Raw genomic sequence first — 11655 nt, forward strand, 5'->3', positions numbered from 1 at the left:
CGGAACATTTCTTTGTGCCGAAAATTGTGTCCAGCTGTAAATACTTTTGTTTACTATATATATTTTCCATACGATTCTTAAAATTCCTCTAGCTTCTCCAAGTTAATCCTCGTCGTCGTACTCCGGCTCGTCGTACTGAAAGAATCCACCTCCACCGTGGTCGTCGGAAAGCTGAAAAGAACCACCACCCTGGGTCAACTCGAATTCCCTTTCGCTCATTTAATAAAACTCACCGACAAAATCCCCGACATGAACGCGTAGCTGACCATGGCGATCGTGGCAAAGATGCCACTCACCACGTACCGCTTCTTCCGCTCGTACGGCGTGTCCTCGTCCTTTTGCGTACCGTCGTGCTGCGTTGGCTTTGCGTTCGACTCCTCCTTTGGTTTGGACGACGTGCCATTGCTAGAAGACGAAGACGTCGACGACGACGACGCCGCCGGGCTGTGGAAGCCCTCCTTGGCGAAGTAGATCGTCGTGATGCGGTCCACGTACCGGACTAGCTTCGTGCACTGCTTCAGGTGGTTCTGGAGGGCGTTGTTCGGCAGCGTTAGCTTCAACAGCACCGAAAAGTACCCGTACAGCACGGCGTCGATCTCGGACGGGGTGTCACCGAAGAGGAACTGGTTGTCGCCGAGCTTTTCCGCCACCCAGTTGATGCACTTTTTCGCGCTGAGAAGCATCTAGAAGGAGGAGGAATTTTGTCAGGTTTGGTGGGTGCAACCACGAGTTTATATGGGTGATACGACTATTGATGCCTCAAAAACGCTTGGTGATTATTGAACTCAATCCAACTTGTTAGATCGTCATTTCTCAAAAAAAAGGTGATTGACAAAAAAACATAATTTGTCTATTGAAGATCGAGGCTGTTCAGTTGTAATTTCTTGATTTATTTCGACAAATTGCGACCGACGTTAAAAAAAAGTTTCCATAACATCTTATAATTTTGAAATAGAATAATTCTGGAATTGTTTAGTTCAAAAATTCAAAATCGTAATACCTAAAAAAAAAATCGTAAATCCTTAATTTAATACATTCTAAGGCTGGTACAAATTTTATTTAAATTTTTTGTCAAAATTGGCCCGAAAAATCAGGGGCAAAAAATTTTTTTGTTTCAAAAAACTAAAAAATTTTTAACATAACAAAAGTCTTGTTTTTACATGTACTTTGAGCCTATTTAATAAAAATGTTATGTTTGTTCTTGAAATTCCAAAACAAAAATCACTTTCGTGCTGTCCCATATGCAAAATAAAGGCATGTTAGTTCCTTCTAAAAAAATGTTTCATGAATCGATTTAATGGTCAATGAAATTATTTTAATGATGACTATGATTTTAAGAACCTTTAGAACATAAAAACATCAAAAATTGTTCATATTTGTAGGAATATTTTCTTCAGTATTTATAAATTATTAAACGTAATGTTTTAAACCATGCTGTTTTTAAACAATACAATACAAAAGATACTACACACCATTATGGGTAGTATTCCGTAAAATTCTATTCCAGCTTGAATGCATTTTCGTAGTCCTGGTTCTGAAAAAGGTTCATATTCCGGTTTTGTGGATCCTCTCTCATGCTCATGCTCATGCTCATATTCCGGTTTTGTGGATCACTCAACTTCAACGGTCCATATGTTGAGACATAGTTCTTATATAATTTGCCTCTCTAGTCATTTAGTCTCGTTTATAGTACAGCTGTGAAATCTTCTATAAATTAAATACATCTGAAATTAACATAAAATAAACATTCATTTTATTTAATTTTATTAAATTTACTTGGAAATTACCAAAACAAACCTTGAAATGACAGTTTAACTTTTGGTGTATATGTTGAAGCCTACCTTGATACCTCGACTGACTTGCCTTTATTTATCGACTAATAAAGGCAAGTCAGTTCCATTATGAAGATATCACAAATTTACCTCCAAATTATAAGTTTTATGAAACAGTTTTTTGTTAGGGATATTTGTTGAACTGATATTGAAATAATTGTATAAAAATTTATCAAAAAATTGTTGATTAGAATTGTGATAAATGGTGAAACATTTTTTGAGCTTCCCACGGCGTTATCTCAGCACCCACATTTAACATATGGGACGGACTAGATTAGAGCGGCAGTGTAAGTGCAATTAGCTAAAATTGATTAAAAATGCATTTCCCTGCGTTTAAAATCATTTTTAGGATGCTTGGGTTGACTTAATCATCTTTTGATTTTTTGAAAATTTGCAATGTTTAGTATCGCAGAAAGTTTTTTAATGTTTTTTTTGTTTTCGTCAAATCTTACTTAAACAAAATAATTGCAAAACAACTGAACTAGTATGAAATGCATTTTAAATCACTTTTTGCATTCAAATGTAGAGACTATGGCTTGTTATTTAAATTTTTAACTTTTTTTTACCCCGGCGAGAGCCAAAATTTTTGAAAAATATTTGCATCTGCCTAACATTAAAAAATAAGTTGAAATTTTGACAATAATAATTTTTAATTCTCAATTTCTTAAAATTAAAAATTTTAATATTCAGAAGATTGTAAATAATATTCTGAAATTTTGAATTGTAATATAATAAAAGTTTTAGAATTCCGATTTTTTCTAAGTTCAAGAGAAAATTCTCGTATTTTTGGCAGGTTAAGGACTCGAGTCAAAAAAAAGAAAGTTTTAGGCTGGAGATATCCTAATTTTTTTAAAAAAATAAGACTACCTTTAAAAAAAAACAAAAATAATACCATTTTCACAAAAAAAAATAAAAAATTCTGATAATTTAAAAACTTGTAACTCCAGAATTTTCAAGATTCTAATTTTTGCAAACACATTGAATCAGAAATTCAAATATTTCAAACCCAATCATAACAAAAAAACGTTACTTAATCCACCTTAAGGTGGTTTGTGCCTTCCTCGCATTCATGTTGTATTTTAGGTGGTATTTACAAATTAATTTAAGAGTTTATTTTTTATTTTATTTTTTATTTTTTTTCATTTTTTTTTAAATTATTGATTTTACTTGAACAGCAATTTTCAATTCTTTTTTTTACCAACTCTTCAAAATAAAGGTGAAAAATGTCATGAGTTATATATTTCAGTGAAAAGTTCGTGTAAATCTTTGTCGAGACAAAATGATGCAGCAACATAATTAATACAGATTTTTTTTCCAGAAGAAACGCAGACACTGCGATGCGGCAACCGGGCGATACGCATGCAAGGGGGTGTGGCTGCCAATCCCCCGCGTGGTCAAAAAGTCAAAAAAGCAAAAAGACACGGCCTTTGAGGTTATGCAAAAATCACCCTTTTTTGTAGCTACAAAAAAAAATTTTCATGGCATAACTTTAAAAGTACTTCACTAAACAGAATAAAATTTAATAGGGTCTTAGGGGACCCCAAAACGAACAGAATAAGGCGGATCCGGCCAAAATCAGTACAGCCAGTTCTGAGATAATCGTGTGGAAAAAAAATCATGTCTACACACATCCCCACAGACATTTGTTCAGAATTTGATTCTGAGTCGATAGGTATACGTGAAGGCATATCTAGGAGTCGTATTTAAGAAGTTCATTTTTCGAGTGATTTTATAGCCTTGCCTCAGTGAGGTGAGGAAGGCAAAAATTTGTGTTCGGAAAACTGCCGTTCTACGCATAATTGTCCCATGTCAGTTTTGGACGATTTTGACTTTTTGACATTTTTAAGTTTAGTCTGATGTGTACTTTAAGAAAAACACATAAAATCTGGTACTTTGTTCGGAAACTCATTAAAAACAATACCAAGTCTGTTTGTCCCATCGTTAAACTTCTGGGCATAATTGTCCCATCAAGTATTTTCTAACACGGAATCATTAGTTTTACTAAGCAATGTGTCTTGTTTACCTGTTGTATAGCAAGAGAATCACAAATAAGGGCGATAAACTGCTAAGTGGGATGATTAGGGTATTTTAGAATATTTTTTCCAAGAATGCTTTTAGGAAATGTTTTCTGGCGTTCTACGCATAATTGTCCCATGTTCGAAAAAATGCAACTGAGAAAAACGCGATTGAAATTTTTCGATCGATTTCTGTGTTTCTACGCATAATTGTCCTGTGGGTTCCTATCCGTCCTATGTGTTCCTAATCGCCCCAGTTAGTAGTTTATCACTCTTATTTGTGATCCTCTTGCTAAACAACAGGTAAACACGACATAATGCTACATAAAACTAATGATTCCGTATAAGAAAATACTTGGTGGGACAATTATGCGTAGAAGTTCAACGATGGGACAAACAGACTTGATGTTGTTTTCAATGAGTTTCCGAACAAAGTACCCGACAAACTAAAAAGTCAAAATCGTCCAAAAATGACATGGGACAATTATGCGTAGAACGGCAGTGTACAAGTGTATTTGGCAATTTAAAACACTTTTTTCATTAAAATGTTAAAAACATGGGTCGTAATCTAACTTTTTAACTTTTTTTTATCTATAATTTATTAAAAATAATAAATTGTTTTTTTTTTATTTCTTGGGTTTTTATTATTTTTTGTTAGATAATAGGTAAACATATGAAACACAATAGCTTATAGGACCTTTCAGAAAAACTCTAAATATATATTATAATATTTTGTATGTATCTTAATATTTAAAAATAATGAAGTTCTAAGATACAAAAAATCGAAAATTTAAAATAATTCAGTGTATATCTGGAACTCTAAACTTTGAAATAGATTTTTTTCCGGTTGATTTTTTGTTTGAAATCCCAGGTCTGAAGATTTAAAAAAACCTTTTTTTACATTTTGATGTTTTAAATTTAAAAGTTCTGAAATAACTATTTTACCGAATCAAGTAGGTATTCCGAGCAAAATGCTTTTTATTGTTTTATTTATTGTTTTCGTCGCGCTCGGTGCTTGTTTGCAACATATTTTAAATATCCTATTATAGGACTGAAAATTTAAAACGTTTAAATAATTTTGTATTCGATATAATTATATTGAAAATCTAGAGTTGTATCATCATCAATTTTCTGGCAAAACAATAAAAAAAAACGAAATTTTTTTTTTTTTTAACATAAACCTCAAGAATAAAAATGTTTAAAACTTACAATAAATTTAATATTCAGGAATTTAGAAACCTCACAAATTTTTAAATACAAATATTAGAAAAAAATAAATCCGAAATTCTGGCTAAAAAAACTAAATTAAATTTAAAAAAAAATATCAAAAACTAAGATAATAAGATTCATAAATTATAAAATAAAAAAATCTGAAATTCTAGCACTAAAAAAATAAAATATTAATGAAAAAATATATATTTTAAATAAACAAATCACGAATTCCGATTCTAAAATTTAGAAATTCAAACAAGAAACTTGAAAATATTTATCTGAAATTAGCCGATATCCTCGTAAAAAAATCACATCTGGATAATCAAAATACGAAATTTGTTTTTTTTTTTGAAATTGTCCGTCTGAATTTGAATCTAAGACGGCGGCAAAAATGGCAACAGTTAAAAATTTTAGATGTATTCTTAATGTTTTTGAATTTTTAAATTTCAGAATTTGTTAAATTTTCAAATTGTGAATTTTATAATTTTCAAATCAAAGAAATTAATAATTTATAATATAACATTTTGTTTTAATGTTTATAACATTGAATTCTAGAATTTCCTAATTTTTTAAATTGAATTAAATGTTTAGAATGGCAGATAAGCTGTTAGTTTATTTTTATTATGCGGCAACTCATATTGAACTATTTTTCAGTTAAATTTAAGTTCCATGGAATGCATTGAATCATTCTTATTAAGTGGAGTAAAAATCTCGATTTTACGTAAGAATAATAAAAGTCTTTCGTTCAAGGTTTGGAAGTAAAAGAGACTAACTCACTTTCAAAAATAAGTAATAAGAAAAATAAATTTTAAGATAGGGGAAATATACCCATTTTAATCACTCAAAGCCGTTCGACCAATTCTCATCACTTTCGCAGTTTCCCGCTATTTAATCAACATTTTTGGATACGTCAATAATGGAAAGTTTGAGCTATTTGTTACTTTGGAACAGTCAAAAACACTTTATGAAAGCTGTAATTCATGGTCAAAGTGCTGATGGGCCGATAATAGAAATAGGCTGAGAAATGGTTTATTTCCCCTACCAAAATTTCATTCGAAATTTGTTGATTGAGGCAACCATTCTTTGACTGAGTTTAACAATCACCGTATACGCATATCACAACGATGTTTTTTGGGAGCAGTCAACAACACTGTTGCAACCACACGGTTCACTTACATCGGCCACGTCGTGCAGCTCGATCGAGTCCTCCAGGCAGAAGCCGGCCAGCGACCGGGTCAGCTCGTTCGTCTTCAGCACGTACTTCCGGGGGCAGTAAAAGTTGAACGGAATCGGGATCCGCTTGGCGTACAGCATCCGCGTCGTGTCCACGTTCTTCGGGTCGCCCCACAGGCTGTACAGGAAGTACGGGTACAGGTTCTCGAACACGTACTGAATGCAACCGTTTATCACAATGAAGTTCTGCGTTTCGAGCTGCGCGTTCGCGTCGCAGCCACGCGACTGCAGGTGTTCGACGATCTTGGTGTAGCCGGCGATCTTCCGGCCCGTGTCGGTCACCAGGTACGGCAGCATGCCGTCCGGCGAGCTGAACGGGTTCCCGTTGAAGTTGACCGTCACCTTGGCCTCGCTGAACTTGAGGTAGGCCTATAGAAGCAAAATGCTGTTCAAAACGTCAAGATACCAGATCAATAATCAACTCACCAGAACCCGGGCACAGTCGTAATCGATCGTGGGCAGGCCCCACTCGCCGCGGTACACGTACAGCTCCATTAGTTCATTGATTGGAATGCAGATTGCGGTTGGTCACTTCCGGCGCACGGCAGGTTCTTCCGACGAGCAGATCCCTACCGCAATGTTTACATCGGTTGTGCAACAACAGGCAAACCACACTTTTCGCAGTGTTCCTTTCTGCGTTGACGTTTGTCGCTGTCAAACTTGGTCAAAACTACCGCAAGCTGGCAGCACTGCTTGCTACGATACGAACTGTCAAGCTGATCAAAACAGGAAAAAAAAGTTTGTCAACAGAAGAGAAAAATTAGGGCCGCCGTATTAAATTTCGATTTCCGGATAAATTTCGGCATTTTGTGAGAGAAAATGAACGTTTCCATCGAGCGTAAACGCACGGACTGTGCGGCCCTGCCGAAAGGTTGGCAGCGGGAGGAGGTTCTCCGGAAAAGTGGACTGTCCGCGGGAAAGGTCGATGTTTACTATTACAGGTGAGCTTCGCTGAGAAAATTACTTTGAAAATACATGAAAATCGTTTTAAATTATTAAATTGGTAGTTAAATGCATTAACATAAAAATTTACTAAATTAGGGGACGTTGGGGCAAAATTTAACCATCTGGCAAAACTGGGACCATTTTACCGAACAGCAAAAAATAACCCATCCATTTTACCGAACGCTGCCCCCCCAAAACGCCAAAACATGACGCAGCCCAACCGGTAAGAAAATAGAAAGCAAACCCCAGCTGGCCCGCGTCCTCGGGGACACGATCGATCTGTCCACGTTCGACTACCAGGCGGGTCGCGTCGCGACGCACCTGATGCACAATGCCCTGAAGCGCAAGCTGGCCGGGTCCGGGTCCGGAAGTCCGACGCTTCCGCCGCCGGTTCCCATCTACAGCCAGCTGAGTTCGGGGTCGTCGGCGAGGCCGCACCAGGCGCAGCAACCGGACTACAGGTACCGGCTCGGTGGGGAGCCGGAAGTTGTTGATTTTGTTGGTTTTTGTTTCTTCCCCATTGTTTTCGTGGTTTTGTTTCGGAGCGAAATTGTCCACCCAGATTGGCCAGCCAGACTTCCGCGCGGGACGGGAAGGAAATCCAAAATGAATCGGAGGTTTTTTTTTGTCCAACTGACGTGTAAACGATAAGATTGTATCGTTTTTGCGTCACTTTTTACCGTTTTGTTGAGCGAAAGGGTTGATTTTACCGAAAGATGATAATTTTTTACCGTTTTCAGTCGCGGAATGCGCGCCGATACGTCCCTCATTCCACCGATTCGTCAGACGGCGTCCATATTTAAGCAGGTGGGTTGGAAATCTGATAGAGTTCGACTCAACATTTGATCGTTTTATATCGTTTACAGCCGGTAACGGTTGTGCGGTCCCAGGACGGCGAGGGCAAGGTTAAGCGAGATCTGCAGCACGGCACACAGGTTAAGCCCAAACAGCTGTTCTGGGAGAAGCGGTTGGAGGTAAGTCGTTGACAATGGTGTCCAGGAAGGTCGGACTTTTCGCTACCTCAATGTAAAGTGGCCTTGCGCCATGACTCAAAACGGTCTAATGTCGATCAACATTGAGGTAACGTAAACTGTGACTCGCAAACTGTCAATTATAAATAAAAGGGACCTAAGAGCAGGATAAGTCAATCGATTAACCGATGCAAAACCAGATTTGGAACCAGCGACGTCAGATTGCTCTAAGTGAAAGCGTCTATCGATAATCCCGAGCTTTTAACCCAACCCCGCAGAATCTGCGCGCCAACAACGTGTACAACGAGGAGATCGGTTCGCTCGAGCTTCCCAAGCGACTCAAATCCGTCGGTCCCGGCGTGAACGAGGCCACCGTCCTGCAGTCCCTCGCGACAGCCCTGCACCACAACACCCACCCGGTGACGGGACAAACCGCGTCCAAAACTTCACTCAACACGAACGCGGGGGTTTTTCTGAACCCGGACCAGCCGCTGATGCACGTGGCCACCGTCACCGAGGACGACATCAAGCGGCAGGAGGAGCGCGTCCAGTACGCCCGGCTGCGACTCCAGGAGGCGCTGCGGACGTAGAAACCTAAACTTCCGATGGTAAGACTAACTACATTTTATTACTCTTAAACTTCTTTTAGTGTGTAATTTTTGCTGCGTGTTTAGACGTGAGGAAATAAATTCCAACTTTTTGTACGGTAGCGAGTTGGCGGGAGTTCTTCGGATGAGATATCACGGCCTCTGAACACAACACGACCCTTTAGGCTTACATGTTTCTTTATTTATGTTTCTTGGTCATCTACTTACTATTCTAACATCAATATATCTTTAAATTTGGAATTTGATGATTGAAAATGCAATTTTGTTGTGTGTGCGATCAGTACATCTCTAGTTCTGTCCGCCCCGTTGCTCCCTATCTTTGGCGCATTTCTTGATGATCCGCTGGAAGTTCCACTGGATCAGCAGTCCCACCATGCGCAGCGGTCCCAGCAGGTAGAACTGCAGCACGCACAGTACCGGTCCCTTCCACGGTGCCATCCCGACGCACAGGATGCTCAAGATCCAGCTCTCCAGTCCCATGATCGAGAAGAACGACCCCTTCAGCGCATCGTGCACAATCCGACGGCCAACGTCCTCGGGCTTCGCCAGCCCACCAGATCCGGAAATGATCCTGGTCTCCTCGGGTTTCGACTGGTTTTCACGCTCGAACCCAGGCGTATCCGTGTCGGCAGGCAGTGCCAACGTAACCGTAACTCCGCGATTCTTAGCCTCCATGGCAATGGTTTCGGCGAGGCCTCGAAGGGCAAACTTCGACGCTGCATACGCTCCGTAACCGTAGATCCCGACCAGCGCAGCTTGGGATGCGGTTATCACGATGATGCCCTCCTTGGCGGCCTTCATCTTGGCCAGAACGTACCGAGTTGGGAAAAAGGTCGCGAAGTAGTTTACGTCCATAAGGAGCCGGGCGTCCTCGGGGGTCGTGTCTTCGACGGTTCCACAGATGGCCATTCCAGCGCAGTTGACCAGCATGAAGATCGGCTGACCGGAGGATTGTTCGATCTCCTTGAGGGCGCCTTCCACCGACTCGTAACTCTTGGCTAGATCCACCGATCGGTACTCGATGCGTTGATCCTCGCGAGTCTTGTAACCCAGCAGCTGTTCCTTGGCCTTCTCTGTAGAGAAAACATGAAATTTAGCTCTATATCGTCCGATAATGCTGATACAGTGCCAATTTAATGCAAAATTTTAGTGCTTACCCAGCAGCTTAACATTCCTGGCCACGATGGTCACGTTAGCGCCCAGCCGGACACATTCGGCCGCCGCCCAGAGGCCAATGCCGCTGGAACCGCCCGTCACCAGGACGTGGCGGCCGCGGATGTTGGTGCGCGGCTTGCGGGATACCAGGTAGAACACAAGGCCGTGCACGAAAGCGATTCCCAGCACGGTCAGGATGATTTCGGTTTGGTGCTCCATGACTAATCGATACGGTTGATGTTTGAAGAAGATGCTGGATTGAAGAAATCGGATTGATAAGGGGGATAAGAAGGAAGGTTTTTTTTTTGGGTTGGGTCAAATCGGTTTCGTGTGGTACTTACAGGTGAGGGATTGTCGTAAGGATTGTATCGGTGGGACTAGAATACCATAATAACTTGTTCACATTACATTAAGTAAACATTGAAAAATACTTTCTTAAAAAAATCTCGAAAAACAAGCTTGTACAAGTTTTTCTGCGCCGGCTTTCGAGAAAGCGCAATGACAGATAAGCCATTTGTTTTTGTTACTGTGCGTTCTGGCTGCGTACTTTACAGTAAGCTGCGTTCCACTTTCCGAACCGGTTCATATACATTGTTAGAGCGACCAAAAATGTTGACAATCTGCTTCGACTTTCAACTTTATTTTTTGTCTTTTTTTCTTTTATTTGCAGGTTGAAGCATCTCAGCGACATCATCTTAACCAGGGACGAGTCAGAAATGTTATGTTAGGATCATTCTCAATAATGCCTTCAACCTGAACAGTCTCGGTCCCAGAGACCCAACTCTCCAGCAAAACGTGCAACCCTTACGTTGATGGAAAGAAATCTGTAACGTGTTCGGAGAAGTGTCCTCCAAGAAATCAGTACTGTTGACGTGACGTTAAGCTGGTGCCAAGTGACAACGAGGTCACGAATCCTTGGACAAGAAGCTGATAGAAACGAGAATTTAAAAAGAAAAATGATCCACAAAAGTGACCGGAAGAGTTCCGCCATTGACGTAAGCAAGCAGTTGCATTAACCTCACTTTTTGGCACCCCCATCAAACGTCAAACTAGTAAAAAATTGTCAATCCAACTGGAATCCGAAACTGGACTCGCAGAAAAATCCAGAATATCCAGAATCTTTCGAAAAGTTCGCTTCATCGATTCAAAGCGCTTCATCGACGAACCGCGGCTGAACCGCTTCCCCGCTGACACCAATACAAACCCCACGGCGCGCGTGTAAACACAGCCGCCCTGCGCCAGTGTTGGTGCCATCAAAACAACACACAAGATCCGAGGGCTGGCAGCACTGGTCGATAAAAATTTTTACGATACACACACAGTGTCGTCGTCCCCGTCGTCATCGAGTCAAGTCAAGCCACCGTCGTGCTATAGTAGTAAAGTGCGAGAGACCCCCGAAAAAAAAAAGAAGTGATTTCTCGTGTCGTGTCGCGCTCAAGAACCTGGGAAAAGTCGGATTAATACGGTGCGAAACCCGGTTCCGGTGGTGTCCGCGGAGGTTGCGTCGCGAGTGGTTCCCGGGCGCGGCGGTGATCCGGTAGAAATCGGAGCAGATTGTGCAAAAAAAAGTGAGTCTCCGTTTTTTTTTAAGGTGGAACCTCTCTCCAGCTTGTGGGAGCTCGAAGGGGCGTGCTTGGGCAGGTGACGGAACGCGGGAGTGTCACCCCGAGTGAACCTGGAACGC

At 40.4% G+C, this 11655-nt stretch overlaps 3 protein-coding genes across 5 annotated transcripts; 1 reads left to right on the forward strand and 2 right to left on the reverse strand.

Moving 5' to 3' along the window:
* Nucleotides 1-41: 41 nt before the first annotated feature.
* Nucleotides 42-6926, reverse strand: LOC6039342 (metaxin-1 homolog). Its single transcript, XM_001848894.2, has 4 exons — nt 6719-6926; nt 6236-6661; nt 234-683; nt 42-171 (listed from the first exon to the last, which is right to left on the reverse strand). The coding sequence occupies exons 1-4, from the start codon at nt 6785-6787 to the stop codon at nt 103-105; spliced, it is 1014 nt and encodes a 337-aa protein (XP_001848946.2). The 5' UTR covers nt 6788-6926; the 3' UTR covers nt 42-102.
* Nucleotides 6927-6977: 51 nt separating this feature from the next.
* On the forward strand, nt 6978-8917 carry LOC6039317 (methyl-CpG-binding domain protein 3). Of its 3 annotated transcripts, none has more exons than XM_038263302.1 (5): nt 6978-7233; nt 7453-7698; nt 7978-8044; nt 8104-8244; nt 8332-8463. In XM_038263302.1, exons 1-4 carry the CDS (start codon nt 7112-7114, stop codon nt 8221-8223), a joined length of 555 nt encoding a protein of 184 aa, XP_038119230.1. In that variant the 5' UTR covers nt 6978-7111; the 3' UTR covers nt 8224-8244; nt 8332-8463. The 3 variants fall into 3 exon arrangements, with proteins under 3 accessions (XP_038119230.1, XP_038119229.1, XP_001848947.1); XM_038263301.1 differs by lacking the exon at nt 8332-8463 and adding an exon at nt 8487-8917 and having other exon boundaries at nt 6993-7233; nt 8104-8211; XM_001848895.2 differs by lacking the exons at nt 7453-7698; nt 8332-8463 and adding an exon at nt 8487-8917 and having other exon boundaries at nt 6996-7233; nt 8104-8211.
* A 49-nt stretch (nt 8918-8966) lies between these two features.
* LOC6039318 (3-ketodihydrosphingosine reductase) lies at nt 8967-10489 on the reverse strand. The gene is made up of 3 exons (XM_001848896.2): nt 10313-10489; nt 9974-10224; nt 8967-9889 (listed from the first exon to the last, which is right to left on the reverse strand). The coding sequence occupies exons 2-3, from the start codon at nt 10188-10190 to the stop codon at nt 9105-9107; spliced, it is 1002 nt and encodes a 333-aa protein (XP_001848948.2). The 5' UTR covers nt 10191-10224; nt 10313-10489; the 3' UTR covers nt 8967-9104.
* Between the last annotated feature and the right edge of the window lie 1166 nt (nt 10490-11655).

The sequence above is a fragment of the Culex quinquefasciatus genome, chromosome 3 (genome assembly GCF_015732765.1).
Source record: "Culex quinquefasciatus strain JHB chromosome 3, VPISU_Cqui_1.0_pri_paternal, whole genome shotgun sequence".
Lineage (NCBI taxonomy): Eukaryota > Metazoa > Arthropoda > Insecta > Diptera > Culicidae > Culex > Culex quinquefasciatus.

Coding starts and splice junctions, on each gene's coding strand:
- LOC6039342 (XM_001848894.2), bottom strand. CDS start 6,787: ATGGAGCTGTACGTGTACCGCGGCGAGTGGGGCCTGCCCACGATCGAT. Junction 6,662..6,718: donor ACGACTGTGCCCGGGTTCTG/GTGAGTTGATTA, acceptor TTGCTTCTATAG/GCCTACCTCAAGTTCAGCGA. Junction 684..6,235: donor AGCTGCACGACGTGGCCGAT/GTAAGTGAACCG, acceptor TCCTCCTTCTAG/ATGCTTCTCAGCGCGAAAAA.
- LOC6039317 (XM_038263301.1), top strand. CDS start 7,112: ATGAACGTTTCCATCGAGCGTAAACGCACGGACTGTGCGGCCCTGCCG. Junction 7,234..7,452: donor GTCGATGTTTACTATTACAG/GTGAGCTTCGCT, acceptor AACATGACGCAG/CCCAACCGGTAAGAAAATAG. Junction 8,045..8,103: donor CGGCGTCCATATTTAAGCAG/GTGGGTTGGAAA, acceptor TATCGTTTACAG/CCGGTAACGGTTGTGCGGTC.
- LOC6039318 (XM_001848896.2), bottom strand. CDS start 10,190: ATGGAGCACCAAACCGAAATCATCCTGACCGTGCTGGGAATCGCTTTC. Junction 9,890..9,973: donor CAGGAATGTTAAGCTGCTGG/GTAAGCACTAAA, acceptor TTTTCTCTACAG/AGAAGGCCAAGGAACAGCTG.